This window comes from Ascidiella aspersa, chromosome 5, assembly GCF_963924565.1.
Source record: "Ascidiella aspersa chromosome 5, kaAscAspe10.2, whole genome shotgun sequence".
Lineage (NCBI taxonomy): Eukaryota > Metazoa > Chordata > Ascidiacea > Phlebobranchia > Ascidiidae > Ascidiella > Ascidiella aspersa.
Genome location: NC_139451.1, coordinates 4,453,292 through 4,466,490, shown reverse-complemented (window position 1 = coordinate 4,466,490; position 13,199 = coordinate 4,453,292). Strand labels below are relative to the sequence as shown.

At 35.6% G+C, this 13,199-nt stretch overlaps 1 protein-coding gene across 1 annotated transcript; it reads right to left on the bottom strand.

Annotated features, from left to right (window-relative positions):
• Window positions 1-2,324: 2,324 nt before the first annotated feature.
• On the bottom strand, window positions 2,325-12,927 carry LOC146141544 (NACHT, LRR and PYD domains-containing protein 3-like). Its single transcript, XM_083390174.1, has 11 exons — window positions 12,840-12,927; window positions 10,416-11,786; window positions 10,005-10,073; window positions 9,667-9,731; window positions 9,319-9,415; window positions 6,159-6,215; window positions 5,730-5,971; window positions 4,776-4,937; window positions 4,447-4,602; window positions 4,197-4,352; window positions 2,325-2,639 (listed from the first exon to the last, which is right to left on the bottom strand). Exons 1-11 carry the CDS (start codon window positions 12,925-12,927, stop codon window positions 2,595-2,597), a joined length of 2,508 nt encoding a protein of 835 aa, XP_083246300.1. The 3' UTR covers window positions 2,325-2,594.
• Between the last annotated feature and the right edge of the window lie 272 nt (window positions 12,928-13,199).

Here is a 13,199-nt window from a genome sequence, read left to right as displayed (position 1 = left end):
AGGTCGAATCCCGATCACTTATGAAGCCAATACAAAATGCTGTACGCGCCTAATTATGGCTATTTAGGTCCTATTCTGATTTATACGTTATCACGACATTTATAGGTATTAGTGTATTTTTTTCTTATTCCTAACTGTGTTTCATTCCGACGTTGATGTTGTTCTTATTTCGGTCTTGAGTCCCTTTCGTGAAATATTTTTGTCGAGTGCGTCACGCATGATTTATCATGGATGCGTTCGTTCCGCTGCGTGATTTTGGTCACGTGTCTAAACAAATGCACGTGGGTTTTAATTGCAGAAGTCCTAGTTTGGTCTGCTAACTTTTTTTTTAGTAAGCTGCTTTGTATTTAAGGAAGATGCTTAATATTCTTGTAGCCACAATATTGAAACATGTTAGTTGGTGTTGCCGGTTCATTAGTACTACTGAGTGAAACCCGTAAAGCGCGACTGAATTTTTTGCGTGTTTGACTGACTATTTGAGGCTGAACGCATTTCACAACGATTTCTTTCTAGAAATGCGCGGCTACGGTCATGAATGAGTGTACAACTGTAGATAAATGTCGAATTTCGAAACTCAAGGTCATGACATTTGTCTATATTTTCACTAAAGTGTGATTGCCGAATTGTTAAAGCCAATATAAGGACCGTATAAAAATTCACCTTATTAGCGGCACAACTTTCGGGAATATTGCCGGTCGCATGCAACAAATAGTAAACATTTGGTCGAACAGAGCAACTAAAGCCTAGAACTTAAAATGTCTATTTAATACCATAAAAAAGACATGAAATCATTATATTGGTGAAAATAAGACGAGCAAAAACACTGCAACACAATAAGATATTGTTTTTTAAACGAGCTTGTTTACAGCCAATAATATAAACAAAAAAACTAAATACAAAAACACGGCAATACTATCTTTCGAAGATTAACAAAGAATTTTTTTAATTTTAGATGAGCAAAAATTGACATGAGCAAAAATACAGCACTACAGTTCAAAACGTCGCAAATCCGAACAACTACAGTTTTAATAAACAAAATAAAAAAGTTGATTTAGGCTAAAAACACGTCTAAAATAAAAAAACGTTCAAAACATAACTTTGAATGTTTGCAAATTAACTTAAACTGATGAATTTGAATTACGATTCTTATACAACAGAAATCAAAAGATATTTGGTGCATATTTCATTGGATGGCTAGCGTTTTTTGCATATTGTGTTTTGTGAGGACCGTTTATATAATAAGCTCTTACTATCCTTTCTTAAGTTACACAATAGGCTCTGGACACAAATTAAATCTGTTAAGGTGATCAGATGCTAATTTAAGAGCGACCTGGTTTTAGTCAAATAGCAATATATATACAACGAGAGGTCAAAAACTATGGGTCTATCGTGGTTTAGGAATCAACCTCTGCTAATCAATTGAACGAAATGCGTTGGTGAAAGAATTAAAGGCTCAATGCTTTAGTTTTGGCAGTTCTATAAATTGATAACAAGTCAATTTTGAATTGGTGTTTTGTACATTCGTGTGAATTAGGCCGAACATATTTCATCGCCTAAAAAGGGGACAGTAGATAATAATTAGTACGTAAATTCGGAAAAATTAACAGCAAAAATGACACGATATCTACATTAATAACAAAAATCATGAGATTTGTTTTGTCTTTAAAAAGTTTGACCTAGATTTCATACAGAAAAGCATATAAAGACATAAGACAGAAAACACAAATGCATGAAAAGACATTTGAGCATTTTCAGTGATTATCAAACGGCTATTCATATTTATTTCACAAATCATTTTTAAAGAGGTCATATGGCAGAACGTTAATAGATTACAGAATACGAAACGACTATAATTTATGAACGAGAATTAATTTATTATTTCACATATACAACACAGTTAATAACGCCATTGAGTAAATTTCCAAGATGTTATACATGTGGCTACAAACATATATGGGCAGATCCAAGCATAAACTTCAAAACAAGTGCTAAGCGTTTAACGGAAAGTTGAGAATCACTGCCATAGAGCTGTGAAGAGAGATGTTGGGAAATGGTGAGACTGGCTTCAGTCGATAATTTACAACGACAGGTCAATAACTATTGGTCTATTGTGGTTTAGGAATCAACCTCTGACAGTCTATTGAGCGAAATGGGTTTGGTGAAAGAATTAAAGGACCATATTTGGAAGTTAGATAACTTGGGCGATTTAGAAAATACACGCAATGCTTTCAGCAGCTACGGTTAGAATGGAGTGTTGTCCAGGGGCCGATCTAGATGGGCATACATTACCCTCCCCCCCGTTCTTAAGGTTATTTATTTATGACGTCACGTTTATATGTAACTTTGTTGCATCATCTTTGAAAAACGTTATGCCCCCATACAGAAAATATTTGCGCCTGGCGTTGACTAATGCGTAACAGTCAAGTGTAAGTTAGATTTTTAAACGAGGATTGCAATTGAGTACATTAGTGTAATTTTCAAAACAACCACAACACTGTTGAGTATTGGAAGGTTGTTGGCGACCAAATGAACAGGAAGGCTGAAGCGTGTTGCATAAAAAGAACATCACAGAATCATATAGTTTCTTCCGTCTTTCAACTATCTAAAATTCTAAAGGGACCAAAACGCACGCTGTTGCTCTGCAAAACACAAGATGGAAGCAATTCAAATGCTGTAGAAGGATTTAATGCAAGTGTAACTTTGGTTTCTTTTCAGCCTATTTCACATCACGGAGTCAAATTAACAAGAATAAGCCCAGCTGCTCGGATTATTGAGTGAGTAGTTTATTTATAATTTCTTTTTAGCTTTTTTAACGTGTGACCAGCATTACCTTATGAGTATATCTTCAAAAATTACGTCATTTCATCCAATAAAATTCAAAACTATGCGTCCATGGCTTCGACACAAAATATCAGGGAATAAAATGACAAAGTAAGTTAGGGGTAGGAAACTTTTTCAGCTAAAAGTTTCAAAAACTTTTATATTTACGATGTGATTTAGTTGCCAAAAGTTTGTTTATCAGGGAAATAAAGATTAAACTAAATTAAAAAATAAAATGTGTTTTTTACACAATATTTAGTGACTTTTCCCAATGTACATTCAATAATAAATTTTGTAATATGGTAATTTTATTAATTTTTATTCAGAATTTGTGATAAGCTGAAAGAAAAATTGATTTGTTGCATCATAAGTTGACAAAATAATTTGTCTAATTAGATTGTTTTTGCTTAGTCATGCAAACTTTTGGGGTAAACCAAACATTTTCCTCAAATGTGAAAAAAGCCAGTGTTAGGCATATAGATTTGAAGAAGTACTCAATTTTGATTTTATAGTTGCTATGTGTTGGCAGTTTTATTAAGTACTCCTATATTGAATAAAAAAATTAATCATGATAGTCGCAATTCCTGTTAAATAGACAGGTGACATTCGCATGAGGATAAACAACTAAACTATATATTTGGCTATTTTAATTACATAAACGCAAAAAAATCAAGTTTTGCAATGATTGTGTCTCTGTTTTAAGCATATCTATTCAGCCTGACTGTGTGACTTTAACCTCGACACAAATATTAATATGGATTATAAATTATCGTTATTTCGAGCAGTATGTGTTAAAAATTCTCCCAATTTACCCCAATAATTTGTTTCGCGCTTTAAATCTGATTTTGTGCTGCATGTTGAAACAGCTTATCTCTGTAACAGTGTTAGAGTAAGAAAAGCAGACATGTGCACCCTCAGGCCCCAGTTTGTACTATAGCATACCCCTTATGTATTAGGTGATAGCCTAGTTTACCACTAATACATGGCGATGCTAATATATTCCTAAGGCGAATACAGCATTTACTTTAGGGCGCGACCAAAAAAACGAATAATTTGGGCCCAAAATATTCTTCACCAGAAAAGGCTGGCAATATTTTGGGCGAGACAAACAAAACCGCATTAGCTCAAGGCAGTAATTATTTTATTACGTCAGTAAATTATCTGTAGAACATAAATATAAAAAGTTACGTTTCGCTGTTTAACACTTTATTTTTTAATTTTTGCCGCAATAATGTTTACAGTTCTCCCCGGATTTATTTCTTTTTTTGGCGCCTCTGGTGGTTGGTGTTAGATCAACTTATTTACATTGTGACGTAACAGAGTGGCTTCTCGTGTCAGTGATATAGGTTTTTTATTTATTTATTGCTGTTACTCACGTCACGTCCAAGTTCTCTCAGTTTCGATTTGATCACCTCCTCGCCTTCGATGCCACAATCATATACCCACAACTGCTCTATTTTTGGGAGGACGCGAGAAAGCTCAAGACCTCCTTCTTCGCCGATGCGGTTATGACTCAGATTCAGCCACTTGATCTGAAACAACAAATTGACGAGCGAGGTTAAGTAAAATATAAAAGTTTCCCGCGGTAACATTTAACAACAAAATGCTGACAATAAAGCACTTTACCTTGTGAGGCATTTTTCCGATTGCTTTGCAAATGTGTTCCAAACCTTGACTTGTCAGGTTGCAGCTGGACAGATCCAACTCCTCGATGTTTGGGAGGACGCGAGAAAGCTCAAGAGCTCCTTGGTCGCCGATGCGGTTATGACTCAGATTCAGCCGCTTGATTTGAAACAACAAATTGACGAGCGGATTAGATTTAGAAAGGTCGATTAATGTGAGCTGCAAGGTCAAGGTCGAATCGTGCTTTCAACACACTTTAAAGTTTAAAGTAAAACATAAAAGTTTCTCGCGGTAACATTCAACAACAAAATGCTGACAATAAAGCACTTTACCTTGTGAGGCATTTTCCCGATTGCTTTGCAAATGTGTTCCAAACCTTGACCTGTCAGGTTGCAGTGGATCAGATACAACTCATCGATGTTTGGGAGGACGCGAGAAAGCGCAAGAGATCCTTCGTCGCCGAAGTGGTTATAACTCAGGTCCAGCCGCTTGATCTGAAACAACAAATTGACAAGCGGATTAGATTTTGAAAGGTCGATTGTAGTGAGCCACAAGGTCAAATCGAACTTTCAACATGTTTTAAAGTAATCAGAATTTTCTTTCGAATAACAGAATCTGCCAGAATCCGGATGATGAAAAACCAACAATTCTGGTTGCACATAAATGATAAGATGGAACTTAATACAGGGCTAAGCAAACCGAAAATCAGTTTGTTTGGAGATTTTATATAATAAATATATTTTTTGTCGAAGATATAATTTGTCTTTCTTTTGATCAAGAAACCATTAATGAAATAGTGTTCGAGCGAAACAACCTAAAGCTCACTTTTAGAACAATCCACACTGCTACTGATGGTAACCAACTTGAATTTTTAGATGTTCTCCATGTTACCAAAACGTCTTCACCATGTGGTTCTATCACAAAAGACTACACCAAACCAACAGCCTCTGATAGCTGTATTATTATCTGTGTTATCAGTTGTAACGTCATTTTATTGACTAAATTTCATTTAGCTGTAGTAGTTGCGGCTTGCCTAGTGCACCACTTGCTTAGAACAGTTGGTTTAGGTTTTTATTAGCAATATCTTCATTTATATTTTGTTATGTTTTTATATACTGATGAAGCTTTTAGTAGCGAAATATCTTTATCATATAACATCAAAAAAAATGATTTTAGGTTTACTGATTTATCTAATTAGTTTAATCTTTATCATTGTTAAAAATTAAAATATAAAAGTTGATCGCGGTAACATTCAACAATAAAAAGTCGATAAAAAAGCACTTTACCTTGCGAGTCATTTTCCCGATTCCTTTGCAAATGTGTTCCAAACCTTGACTTATCAGGTTGCAGCTCAACAGATCCAACATCTTGATTTGTTTATCGACATGCTGGAGTATCCGACCCAAAGCGTGGGCTGCATTTGTTCCGATGGGTTCTTGGCTAAACCCAGCCTCCACAGGGAAGTGCTTTGCGAAAGATTGGAGCACTTCTTCATTGCATTCTTGCAAATCAACAATCATTCCAATATCTAAACACAACCCTATATATTCAACAAATATCAAGAAAAAGCAACAAAGAAACAATAAACAAATGTAGTAAACGGTCATTGTGACATCACAAGTATGAAAACGATAGTGTTTTATTAACGGATGTAAAAATTAAAATAAATCAACCGAGTAAAATATCACAAAGTAACAGAAATTTTATATTCTTACCATTAGGATTTTGTTTGAATTCCTCGAGAAAGTTTTCGTAGAACATCTCAGCCTTGACTGTGAACATGGAAATTATTATTAATAATCATAACTATGTTTTATTTGTCGAAATTTACTTGTTGTTCAGACGACTGTTTGACCATAAGGTGTCAGCAGACTAGTGAATGCTTTGATGTTAGTTGTCGCCTTGTTTAATCTCATGCTTATTGCTGTGTTTTATTAAATATGTTTGTTGTGTAAGATGTTTACAGTAAGAATAAATTCACAAAGTGGTTTGAAACTTATAATTAATAATACCAGGTTGGACAACTTAATTTATATAAAAAAATTCAGGATTTAAAAGTCAGTTTAAATCAGTGTTTCCCAACCTTTTTGACACTAATGCCCCTTGGGCTCAATATTGTTTCATATCGCCCCCCTCATCTTGCTTTACAGTAAAGTATTATATTAATCGTTGTCTAACATCATATTGTCTTCACTTTCGTTTTGATAAGCTGTCAGTCTTATTTTAGGTTGTTTAACATACATTCACTATAGGAATTTATGGATACATTAATTCACCAGGTTATGTCATTATCAGGAAAAATTAAACTTTCTGCACCAATACTATAAATCAGCGGTCGGCAACCTTTTTTTGTCACGGGAACCAATCAAACTCAAAAAGGTCTCTGTGGGCCGCACAAAATGTTGACTAAGAATTGCGTTATTGGAATGTTAGAAGAACTGTAAATCAGGCGGACCTCGGCTTTTTTTCATTCATGCTACTAATGAAAAGTGTTATAAAACTAGTTTGAGGAAACGCGATAACCTTAGTGTTTATAGATAGTGTTATTCAGTGTTTGTTTAGCTGTTTAAGTCCTGGCGAGCGAAGCGAGCGCGATTTTTTGGTGTATACAAACATTTCTTTTGAATTTTGTGCTAGTATTCACTACATTGCCAAAAAAATAAAAAAATGTTAAAAAAAATATGTCTAATATTTTTGAATACGTTTTCCGTTTGTCCACAACGGTAAAAAATCCCTAATTTATTCCAAAGACAGCATCAAAACGTAAACAAACTGGACATAGTAAGATCCTTGTCGCGAAGCGCGAAAAAATTTTGCCCGTAGTCCGTTAAAGTATTCAAAAAGTATTTAAAATGGACTCGTGTCTAGTTGTCAAAGAGGTGGCGAGCCGTAAGTTGGCTACCCCTGCTTTAAATATACAAAAAATTTGCCGCGTATAAAACTGTGAACGCAACAACAACCAACAACTTTACATAAGAAAGTCAATTATTACGTAACCATGGTCGGAAAACTACTACAAGTTCGCAGTACGGAAATTGCCATTTAAGGTTAAAAGTTACATACGTCCTACAGTGTTGTTTGTTACTATTGTTAAGTGAACTTTTTATAAAATTTAGCCTATAAGCACTTTTATGTAACGCCCCCTTATGTGCATTCAGCGCCCCCCAAATTAGAAACAGACCCAAAACGCCCCCTTGTAACTCGCCATCGCCCACAAGGGGGCGGTACCGCCCACGTTGGGAACGTCTGGTTTAAATGATAACCTCTAACTCAGTGGTTCTCAACCTGTGATACGCGTACCCCTAGTGGTACGCGAAGTCATTTTGGGTGGTACGCTATACGCATTATATGTTTTTAAGTAAAATTACAGTTTTACCAAAAGGTCAAGCATCTTTTTTATTGTAATAAACTATACATTCATTATAATGATTCTACAGTTAAATATTTTATGCTTCTTTAACGATAGGAACTATTATCTTTCCAGAACATCTATGCAAATTTCTTTTATGACATCATAGCAAAACAACAAACAATCACAAAACTTGACTACCAGTATCTTGCAAGTTAAAAAAGGGAAACTTTTTTGAGAGTATTGGGCCGCATTTGTTTAAAAATTTCCGGGCTAACTAATTATCTAATCCACCCTGTTAATGTTGCACTGAATATGTGAATAATAGAAATCACCTTGACCCTTGCAAGATAAATGTCGACCTTAATTCCTGATCAGTAACAGCAAAATAATCTAGCAAAGCTAGCAATTCAGGTCAGACACATTAACCAGATCTTAAAAAGATATATATATATTTCGCCAACTAAGGCATCGTCAGTATATCTGAATAAAAACAAACGCAACAGTATAAGAAAGAGTCAGAAAACATTAAAGTTTAAATAAAACAAAGTAAAATAACTAAAATATAAAAGCTGTTAAATAGTAATGGCATCCAAGTTGTACAACCCCTGTACAGAAGCAATAAGAACGGGTCGAGAGAAACGCGGCAACGCAAAATAACGGCACAAAAAAACTGTTATATTGTTCAGTTTGTTGCCCAGCCACCGTTCCACATGTTAGACATTTGTGAGGATAGATGGCTTAACAGCTGTTATATTGTTCAGTTTGTTGCCCAGCCACCGTTCCACATGTTAGACATTTGTGAGGATAGATGGCTTAACAAAATTAAAGCCAGAATCAATATTCAAAAAATGGTACTGCCCCAAATTAAGTAGTTGTCTAGTTCTTATCGTTTTCTTACGCCTCTACTCCATTTTTTCTTTTTGCCTTGCCGTTTTTGTGCCGTTATTTTGCGTTGCCGCGTTTCTCTCGACCCGTTCTTATTGCTTCTGTACAGGGGTTGTACAACTTGGATGCCATTACTATTTAACAGCTTTTATATTTTAGTTATTTTACTTTGTTTTATTTAAACTTTAATGTTTTCTGACTCTTTCTTATACTGTTGCGTTTGTTTTTATTCAGATATACTGACGATGCCTTAGTTGGCGAAATATATATATATCTTTTTAAGATCTGGTTAATGTGTCTGACCTGAATTGCTAGCTTTGCTAGATTATTTTGCTGTGTCCACCCTGTTAATAATCCTATATGCATTTTGAGTAAAGTTGAATTTTTTGACAATTTGTTGGTACGCAACAAGATCATAAAAGCTCGAGGTGGTACGCAGTGAAAAAAAGGTTGAGACCCACTGCTCTAACTGGATTAAATTGTCACTTTAGCTGACATGTCAGCTGTAAAACAAGCAATTGACATAAAAGCATCTTAGCACACTAAGTATATTTTAGTACTGCAAGGTTTGGTTATTTGGTTTATTCGTGTTGAAAACAAGTTTAGGTATAGCCATGTTTAAATGCTGTGCCACTTACTTTTATTTTGTTGGTTCTGCGAAGTGTCAGTTAAGGTTTGACCGACACCAGATTGACTTGGTCTAGTGGCAGATGTTGATGGTTGTTGATTGGCAACCTGCATACAAACACAGCTACTTGACCTAATACCACAAAAACATAAACACCACAAACACTGCTTTTAGTAACATATTGAGTTAAATGTTTGTGCCATCAATATGTAATATCCAAAAACAGTTGTTGAACCTAGTGGCTTTTAGATTTGCTGTGAACTATCTGCTGCTTTTAAACCTTTTTTCTTAAATTTACTTTCCCAAACACGCATTTTTATTAGAATAAATCCTAATGTTTAAATGACTATATATCTACTTGTGATGTAGGTGGTGCGCCATCAAATTTCTGTGAAATATCCGTTGAACCACGAGTTGTCGTTCCTGAAAAGGGTTAAACCATTCTATATTGCATCCAAAGTAAATATTAAGTATCACACGATTAAAAAATATTTTCTTAAATTCAAGCAACCATTGAAAGATGATGATATTATTAAAAACAGGAATAGAGGGAATTACTGGTTAGAAAATGAGATTTGAGTCCGCTATAATGCATTTTTTTATCATACTAATGTAAATATACACTTTAAAATTTGGAAACAACGTCTAGTATAAAGATTAAAACACATATATAAAACAGCAAAACCTCAGTATTACCTTGTGATTGTCTCGGTTGTCGTCTGAATTTCTTTCGCATAATGTTTATAAACCTCCTAATTGGCTTTTCTGAAAACATATTGTTTGCATCAAACCATTTACAATTGCCCAAAGGCACATGGTTAAGAATTTTCTTTGAAATAATCGGGGTTACAAGAAATCAGTGCTATATTGGTTAAGAAAAAACATTTTTGGTCTTTTGCCTTTAGGAATGTATAATACCGAGGTTGCATGTTGGATTTAAATAAATACTAAAGTTTAATGTGAGAAACAAGTCCATTTCTAAATTTTAGGTATACAAGTGATTCTTTAGTTATTATAAACTTCAGAGTCAAAGTGCAATTAGGGACCATTAATAATAAAAACATAAATATAAATTTCAACATTTAAAAGCATTAAATAGCTGCTTACTCTTGTTTTGCGAAGTGTCAGGTAAGGATTGATCGATATCAGCTTGTATAGAAGGTTCTGGAACAGTGAATTTGCTGCCGAGGAGAAGTCCACATCCGAATCTTCTCACCATCGCCCAGTGAGGATCAGAGACCAATTTCTCAACTATCTGACTAAACTCATCTAAACTCATGTTCTGGCCGATGTACAAAGAACAGAGATATTCTTGAAGAGTTTGATGATGGAATATTAGTTTCTGTTGACCTTCGAAGAGCTTCTGGTTAAACCTTTCTAGCCCAGGGACAGATATGATTAAATCCTGCACATCTTTGTCACTTAAGCCCTTTTCCTTTATTTGCTTATGGGTCATTATTACAGTTGAGTTCTTAGTAGCATTGTAAGCAAGTTCACCTAAGGTGCTGTACATTGATTTAATATCGCCAGCCCTAGCATATTCCGAGTGCCTTAAGTTTTTCAACAAAACAGTGAAAACCTGAGTGGTGCTGCGAAGTTCAGTGACATCATCTGCACCCAAAGCAGCTAAAAGGGTCAATTGAAGCATAATAGGGATAAGACAAAGATCAAGTAACATGGGTGCTTGTCTGTTCAATGTGTCCCATATTCTCTGGGCTTCTTCACCAGCAAAAGCAAAAAATATTTCTCGCATATCTACAAACTCAAAATCTATCAGGTAAAACAGATTTTCAGGGCGTAATTCTTCCGGGAGGAAAATAATGGAATGTGGCCTGGACGTAAGAGCTATTGAGGCACCGCGTAGGAATTTCTTGCCACAAAGATTGGCAATTATTTGTTCAACCGACAAGCGAGTATGAACTGCATCATTTCTTGGCTTTACATTGTCAAGTGACCAAGTGGCTTGATCGTAACCATCAAAAATAAAGACACATTTTGAAGGATTCTTTTTTATCCAGTTGAAGACTTTGTCACTTGCTTCTTCATTGAGATGTGGATAAGCATTGTCGACTATCATCTCTTTTAAAGATAATTTTTCGTCATTGTTAATCTCCAGGCATCTCTGGTGCATCACGAGCCTTGCATCAGATTGGGCAAGCTTCTTTGAAAGGGTGGTTTTACCAGAACCAGGTCCCCCGACTAAAATGCTATATTTTCCAAAATGGATAATTTCCTTTATTTGTTCAAAACTAACTTTGCGTGACCTCGCAAAATCTCTATTTTTCTGGTGTGATGTCGGGTTGTATTGCTTATTTTTGGCCAATTGACCCTCATAAAAGTTATCAACGTTTGCTAACTGAGGGTGGACATCTTGTGGAAAAGTCTCTTCGTTGTATTTTAAGCCCATTGGGTTAATTACCTTGAAGTTTTGTTGCAGAAGCTCTGATATTTCCTTAACAGTTTCATTTCCAAACTGACCTTAATAAAAGATAAGTTTTAGATTTAGTTTTTTCTTTAAATTGATGCAAAATTGATTGTGGATTTTTTTTTATGGGCCAAAATTGATTGTTTTTTAGCTGAAGTAATCAGGATTTTTGAACATCCCTGTTTTGATTAAGACTGCTTATTTTCCATAACATTTGCACAGTGTTCACACATAGAGAGTGTTGTTTTAGCTTTGGTTAACTTTGTGTGTTTGTTACTCGAAACTATTTTTTTTTACAGATGGGTAAATAATTTTGAAAGCTTTTTTAGGTGTTGTCTATCTTTGTAATTATAACCATAATTTTTGGCTGTTATCTAAAATTATATTATTACTAGCAAACGTTTCGGCAATTTCTTTTGCCATCATCAGTGCAGTAAGTCTGCACAAGTCTGCACTGATGATGGCAAAAGAAATTGCCGAAACGTTTGCTAATAAAAGAATGAATCTTTTATCAATTATTTGGGCCACTCTCTTTCTACTGAAGATAATCAACAGATCCGTGTTTAGAGTTCATATATTATTACATTTTAACACAACAGAAACTTGCTGGCTACAATATATTACATTTTGCTAATTTCATGTGCTAAAGCTAGCAGATGTTACCTTAAACGAACTCAAGTCTAAAAAGGACAAACTTCTCAATTAACTCAAATCACCCGGTTTCGGAAAATCTGATACTGCAAATGAAGTGGCCTGTAAGTTTTTTGCCTTTCGCTATTGCTCCATTTTTCGTTTTTGCACGCGCATAATGGTGCGACGCATCGCATAAGCACACTCACTTAATTTGGCGTGGTAGTGCGCGCCTCTCACGCAAAGAATGCAATTAGCTGCTAGCCTTTGGGGCCTATTTAGTTGCTATATAAAGCCTTTGTTTTGCGGTGCTTGGTGCAGTCATCACCTGCACCGATTTCTCTACTGTTTTGATTTGTACCGTGCGAAAATTGTACGTTCGCTATTGTCCTTGTAGACGCAAGCAATAATAGAAAGAAGTGCTGAGTATTGCAAAGCTTGATTTCTACAAAAGTTTTCAAAGTCTCCCGTCTTACAGCTGGTGAGGTTGTCCCGTTGCACCGAAGTGCATCGTACGATGTACCGTCGCTCGACAATAAGTGCCCGCGACTCCTGTTGTCCCATTGCACCGAAGTGCAGCGTACGAAGTTCCGTCGCTCGACAATAAGTGCCCGCGACTCCTGTTGTCCCGTTCCACCAAAGTGCAGCGTACGAATCTATCGTCGCTCGGGAATAAGTGCCCGCGACTCCTGTTGTCCCATTGCACCAAAGTGCAGCGTACGAATCTATCGTCGCTTGGCAAGAAGCGCCTGCGACTTGTCACGTTGCACCACAGTGCAGCGTAAGTGCTTTCGACACGCTCAAGTTCAGCACGTTGTGCCATTTGCGCTCTTTGT

Coding starts and splice junctions, on each gene's coding strand:
- LOC146141544 (XM_083390174.1), bottom strand. CDS start 12,927: ATGGGACAACAGGAGTCGCGGGCACTTATTGTCGAGCGACGGTACATC. Junction 9,732..10,004: donor ACAACCGAGACAATCACAAG/GTAATACTGAGG, acceptor AACCCTTTTCAG/GAACGACAACTCGTGGTTCA. Junction 2,640..4,196: donor TGAGAGAACTTGGACGTGAC/GTGAGTAACAGC, acceptor TGTGTTTTGCAG/AGCAACAGCGTGCGTTTTGG.